Source organism: Opisthorchis viverrini, assembly GCF_000715545.1.
Source record: "Opisthorchis viverrini unplaced genomic scaffold opera_v5_14, whole genome shotgun sequence".
Classification (NCBI taxonomy): domain Eukaryota; kingdom Metazoa; phylum Platyhelminthes; class Trematoda; order Opisthorchiida; family Opisthorchiidae; genus Opisthorchis; species Opisthorchis viverrini.
The window spans coordinates 500,314-506,183 of NW_008751670.1; the positions used below are offsets into that span (position 1 = coordinate 500,314).

General features: G+C 46.8%; 1 protein-coding gene across 1 annotated transcript in view; it reads left to right on the plus strand.

The window, feature by feature from the left end:
* Positions 1-863: 863 nt before the first annotated feature.
* The window catches only part of T265_01293 (hypothetical protein), a gene marked incomplete at both ends in the record, with an annotated part of 9,594 nt that continues 4,587 nt past the window's right edge, over positions 864-5,870 (plus strand). The window contains 7 exons of the mRNA XM_009165299.1: positions 864-923; positions 1,101-1,261; positions 1,433-1,586; positions 1,620-1,762; positions 1,798-2,069; positions 2,106-2,292; positions 2,331-2,494. Of these exons, the coding sequence (XP_009163563.1) occupies positions 1,103-1,261; positions 1,433-1,586; positions 1,620-1,762; positions 1,798-2,069; positions 2,106-2,292; positions 2,331-2,494 (1,079 nt within the window). The remainder of the gene's footprint in view (positions 924-1,100; positions 1,262-1,432; positions 1,587-1,619; positions 1,763-1,797; positions 2,070-2,105; positions 2,293-2,330; positions 2,495-5,870) is intronic.

The following is a 5,870-nucleotide window of genomic DNA, read 5'->3' on the forward strand; positions in this document are numbered from 1 at the left end:
TAGTGCGTCTGTTCCATCTGATCTATCTATTTTTGTATACCCAACCCAGCGTAATCATTTTTATTTCTTTGCCAAACACTCCTGGTAAACTAACTTATTGGGTAGCCAAACCACTACACTTTCATCAGTTCAGTTCTAAATGCGACGAGCTCACGATGTTCAAAAGAATTCGATATTATATCGTTGCAATTAAACCATATTGAAGAATTTACGCGCCCTGACTTATTGGGTAGCCAAACCACTACACTTTCAGGAAATCAGTTCTAAATGCGACGAGCTCACGATGTTCAAAACAATTCGATATTATAACGTCGCAATTAAGCCATATTGAAGAATTTACCTTCCACAACCTGATTTCCGTAAATATCCGATCATTGGATCCATCAAAGACAATTAAAAAGTTTCCGTCTTGCGTCAATTTTTTAAAAAACTTTTGGCACTCCCCTGATATCCTTTTGGTCAAGCTCAGGACAAAGCAGATTTTCCACTCCAAAATGGCCCAGTTTGATGATATACAGCAGCGAACGCTCTTGTTCTCGCCTAGCATGTTTGATCTGACACTCGCCTTCTAACTCATAAAGTTTATGCGCTATCATTTGTACAATATTCACATGTTAAGAAGTCTGTTCAGGCTGGCCAGGACGAATCAGCAGGACAAAGCTAGCGGGCGAGGCCGATTTTATGATACTTTAATGCCGCCACGTGGCTAATGACGGGAAATGCGTTACGCACATGCAAATGTTTGGATTCAGCAACCTGTAAAACGCGCCTGAACTTTAGGTCAATAATTTGTTTTAACCAACCAACTTACATTGACAGTGGCATAGTCCGAGGAACTATATAATGCTGCCGCCGCCATGATGGTTTTGCTACCCTAGACCCCGCGCCATCTTGGAGCGGTTTTGGGGTTGTTCACACTAAAGGTTCGGCCACTAATTCAATAAAGACGTGCAGACCCTCAGGCGATTAAGTATCATTTGTATGAGTTTTGGATATTCCTATTGTGCCTTATACATCCTTTGACTGAGGATGTCTTTTCCTGATCTCTTAATTTTTGTGAAAATTTACGCAGGGACCATTTTCCTTTTTTTCCTTTTTAGCTATGAGCAAAGTCTCTTTCCGGGCACGACAGATCGACTTTAATAAACCGCTGCCGATCGTGAAGGATGGTTCAGACATACTCGCAGAATTCAGTGAGAATGCTTTTGTCAATCGTGGAGTGCCGCAGATACCCAGTGGAATGGAAAAAGAGGAGGAAAATGTAATTTCTGGGTGTAAAATATGTTTAAAATTTATCCCTATTGATGCTATGCGTTAAGCTGTTTCCCAAGTTTCATCATATTCGGTTACTCCTTTTATCGATTTGCATTGCGCGTCTGTATTCCTATTGGCCCATTCCTAACTTCGGCTCCGAATCCCGCCTCCGCCTTAGGAACACCACTTCGTCGAAGTCATCCAGGCTCTTCAGCTCAACTCCGGTGCAGATGTCAAGATTCCAGTCCCGGACATCATCGATCGGAGCACTTGGTACAAAAAGTTATACTCAGATGAATTTGCGCTACCTACCCAACTGGTACATATCAGAAGTAAGCTGTGGACATCACTCGATGACGCTTTAGATATTGTCTTGGCTGAGGATGAGCCGACGGATTATGACATGGACACCGAGGATGAAGAGTGGCTTAGTCGCAGTCAGCTGGATGTAACTCCCCAGAAATTCGAGTCTATGATCGACCGGCTCGAACGTGGGTGCGGACAGAAAGTGAGCCTCATTCACCTACTGACCATCTTTTGCAGGTGATGAACCTAGAGGAGGCAAATTACTTACTCCAGGACGACCCTTCTCTCGTTATCGCTGTTTATGACTACTGGCTGAATAAGCGTGTACAGTCTCGACAGCCGCTTTTGTTTTCCGTCCGTCAAGAGAGGCGTGATAGCGGAAGTAATGCGGACCCTTACGTTGCCTTCCGTCGACGCAGTGAGAAAATGCAAACAAGAAAGAATCGGAAGAATGATGAGCAATCTTACGAAAAAATGCTTATACTTCGTGACCAGATGGACACTTTAGGGTTTGTTCCATATCTATGCAACTCACTCTTGTTCAGGGAGATACTATCGGTGCTCGTTAAGCGGGAGACCACGAAGGAAGCGATTGTACAGAGCAACCTACGGATGTTCGAAGCAAGATATCGTTTACAAGATTGGGATGGAGTGCATTTGCTGGAGGCCGAGAATGTTGCTCGAAAATTGCAGCGACCTGCAGACGGAATTGACACCATACGTCCTCCAAAGGTGAGTGACCTTATATTCATTCACACTGTTTTCCATAGGAATCGGTCCGTAAACGGTCCACTCGGAAGCGGAAATTGACCCACCGAATCCTCAACTTGTCCATCCGAGCAGAAGATGCATCCGACACCGAACGTAATGAACCGGACGCCGATGGACCGTTCGCTTTCGTCCGGATGCAGGGCTGCCGGTATCTGAGACCCAGGTATTTCCTTTATCTGCGCGTCCTGCCTTGTGACCCGTTTCTCATTGTGATTCGATTTCTTTCACTATACCTCTTCACTCTGGTAATTTCTCAGATTAGACGTAGACTGATAGCGCGTAAGCCTAAGCTCGGTCCTGATTCTTGGGTTGGGCATCTGAGCAATGGGTGGCGCAATTGTCGTTTATGTACTCCAATTTTGTTCTTGCACAAAAACTGTATGGACTTGAGGCGGGTAATATTGCCGCTTTTGTACATAGCTGTTCAAGAAATAAATATCTTCTGTCTCATTGGGGTCGTTTGCTCCAGCGTTTGGCGTCATGGAAAGGATATGTTAGCCGTCTTTGGGCTTTTTTTCTTTTGCTGCGAAACGAACCGGTGGGAAAGCTGCGGTTGGGTACTGATGTTCCGAGTGTGTTTGCCGTCACACGGTGATTGCGCACGTGCGTAGGTCCTTAGCCTTTTAAATACGTACGTCATTTCGCCCCAATGAACTTCAAGTGAAAGCCGAAGTGTGATTGCATGCCAACCTGTGTGATGGCCATACACAAACTGCGCCCTGTGTTACTGACTTTGGCCGCGGCCTCCTAATCGCTAGCGAGCTATATCTGACCTAGAGAGTAAGTGGGTCATTACGATTACGAATACTGTCGCTGGTCACGAAGAACGGCAGTTGTCACCCGTGCTATCGTATCTCACTGGACCCAATGGTTTCAGCTAGTGCCAACAGTCAACAAGTTTCCGTCGTGTGGTCCGTCAATGGTTTCAGCTAGTGCCAACAGTCAACGCGTTTCCGTCGTGTGGTCCGTGTGTTTTGGAGTTAACAGGAACCTACAGGGCGGCGACTTTGATGTAATGAGTTGTCTTGGATCCATGTCCAGATCGCGGTGCTATTTTTCTGCTCGGTTTCGCTTTTGTCACTTGACCCGATGTAGGTAGTTTGTGAATGCGGTCGATACTCTAGGAGGTGTTGTGCCGTTAGGTTACGGATTGATTATCGGGTGTGAACGGGCCCCATTGGTTTCCCTAGGTCAGTTGCATACGCATTGTACGCGGGGACCCGTTTCCATCGTTCGGTTCAAACATCTTTCTCGGATGTCAATGTAACTGCTACGGATTAATGTGCAGAATCCACTATGGTTTGGTGTATGCACTGAGCCGTTGGAGCCCAAACGGACACTTGATGTAGTTTCAGTCCGGATAGCAGTTTTGTATTAAGGATCCTCAACCTGTTCCCCGAAGCCAAGCGCGGATTTCATCCATCATGGAGGTGGCAACTTCAGATTTGAATGTTTCAGGCAGCCGACTAGCCCTATGTGGTGGGTCTCACGCGGCACAGTGTGATACCATGAGCGTGCCACCGTCGACCGTGATCCGCGTTCGTTGTCATATTGCTGCATCTTGTCTCTCGGTAGTTGCGATTCGTATTTAGCCTGGCAAGAGGTCTTTCAACCCGAATAACCCACCAAACTGTCCATTTACGCCTTTCTCTGTGATAAGGATTGGCGTTTGTTGGATGATTCGTGCAGAGCCATGTGACATGTTTCAGGACTCCGGGCGCTAAACAACTGTCCAAAATTGTGGGCTGTTACCGAAGCCCTTCAAGGCTAAGTGAGTTCAGCGGCCATTTTGTGCGTAACATCCGTTTACTGGTTGGGAGAACCACGTCCGCAATATCGTTTCCGTTTTTGAACTAGGTGTTTCGGATACTATCGTCTGCCCTTAGTCGGTGTCCTGTGTGGCTTTATGTAACGGGGGAGGGGAGTACTGTGGGTCTTCTGGTGTTTGACTTATTTTTCGCGCGCTTGTGGTGAACAGTTTACCAATGATTTATCCCCTGGACTGTAAACCCACTGGTGTTGCCTACTGCACTGGGTTCAGCTGGTACAGCAAAGCATGAACGACGAGGTCATTCTTGAGGATGATCGGTTCGCTGGCGTGATTTCTGTAGTCTTCGTTGTGATCACTCCTGAATCATTAGTTCAGCAAATTAGCGTTATTCTTCACCGGGACTCCACTTAGTACTAGCTCATTCCTCGTCGTAAGCCTGCTGCAAAGTCAGCGACCCACCGATCTAGGGGCTCTCCGGGCTCGTCTACTTACCTAGGAAACGGCGATGACCGGCGAACCAGAGACGAGACTTCCTGCATCTTTCCCCGACATCGAGGCCATTCTGCTGCATCTTGTCTCTCGGTAGTTAGGAATTGTATTTAGTCTGGTAAGTGGCCTTTCAGCTCGAATAACGAACCAGACTTCCCACCGTTTTCGTGTAGTTCTCCATCTGCTCATCGGCTATTTATTGTGGTAGAAGAGGCGAGTTTGAATGTCCAAAACCCCTTGCTGGTCTCTGGAAATGAAAGTATAAATATTCTGTAATCGTCCAACGTTCACTGCTGTGAGTGCAGCTTCCGTGTCAGGGGTTTCCGACCGCACTGTGGCCAATCTGAAGCTCCTTTATTTCAAAAGTTAGTGGGCACATCCTCGCAAAGCCCGTTCCGTGAAGTGCCAGTAGGTATTTCTGCAGCTGCAACATGGCTTTTAGCCTGGCCCCTGGTGCCCGTCCATGATGTATTACGACTAATACCATTCCTTACAGCAGTGAAGCATCACTATCAACACTGATTTTGCTGTCTCCGATAATGTGATTGCCGTTCCTCCTTGCATGTGGTTCAACTATTCGTTTCTGCCAGCCCTCCTGAGTGACATGGACTCACTGGTCGGTCAAAAGCTCTGACAATCCGTCTTCACAGAGTGGTACGGTGCGCACTCATTCTTTTAAAGAATCTTATGACGTGGTGCGGTCTTCCGTTGACCGACGTATTATTCGTGGTCAACAACATGCGTTCTAGCCGACATAAGGGTGGGTGACAGACATGGTTTTCCATCATGCACACCTGTTGAGTCACTAGAAACCCACTTGTTCGCTTCATGTCACAATCTAGTCTTTTTTCTGACGATCACCCTACTCCTATGTAATCTCCGTGGCACGTGTGCCATGCCAAGTGATTGATCGATGAGTCGCACTCCGGTGTTCTATCGATGGGTTCGTGTTCAGTGACTGATTTGGGCCTGTCCATCCGCTTTTCAGAGCATGCACCATAGTTGCGGCTGTTTAGAAATATTTAGTCTAAAAACAGCAACCAGTTACTTGTTCAATTGGCTGGAGGTCTTAGAGAACGAGATGAGCAACGGGTTGCCAACAGCGCAATACTTTATTGCTCGACACCTTTTGACGCAATTTCGGCTACTGTTTATCGTAATCCGTACTGCCATTTGGCGTACTAAATCGAACCAATAAAGGTTTTTTGGTCTCGTCCGCTACCAGTTTAGTGTAAATGCTTTATTGGACCCAGAAGAACACGTAACAGATAGTCGTTAG